Raw genomic sequence first — 332 nt, 5'->3', positions numbered from 1 at the left:
ATCATCAACTATCACATATTTCAGAAATAACCCTCCTCTCCGTAATAACACATAACGACCTAGCAAACAACCAAATAGCAAAAAGAACGAGAAGAAAGAGGTAGAAAGAACAAAGGCGAGGAAAGAGTAGTAACTCTAAGACAGAAAAAAAAATAGATACATTATATCCTCACATGACAGACCACCCATCATGGTTGACAACGAGCTCCTGTTATGTAACTTCCGTCGCTGTCGCCGGCCGCTCGACTCCGTGGCGTGGGTGACCTTCTGCTCCCATATATTCTGTCCTGAAGATGGGAGAAATCTGCGCCAGGTAATGGGAACGTACGGCT

At 44.6% G+C, this 332-nt stretch overlaps 1 protein-coding gene across 1 annotated transcript in view; it reads left to right on the top strand.

Moving 5' to 3' along the window:
• Positions 1 to 96: 96 nt before the first annotated feature.
• LOC119592698 (E3 ubiquitin-protein ligase CCNB1IP1-like) overlaps positions 97 to 332 on the top strand; it is a 3,566-nt gene continuing 3,330 nt past the window's right edge. The window contains 1 exon segment of the mRNA XM_037941619.1: positions 97 to 313. Within this exon segment, the coding sequence (XP_037797547.1) occupies positions 191 to 313 (123 nt within the window). The 5' untranslated portion in view covers positions 97 to 190.

Source organism: Penaeus monodon, chromosome 30 (genome assembly GCF_015228065.2).
Source record: "Penaeus monodon isolate SGIC_2016 chromosome 30, NSTDA_Pmon_1, whole genome shotgun sequence".
NCBI lineage: Eukaryota > Metazoa > Arthropoda > Malacostraca > Decapoda > Penaeidae > Penaeus > Penaeus monodon.
This window is presented reverse-complemented; position numbering and strand designations above follow the sequence as displayed.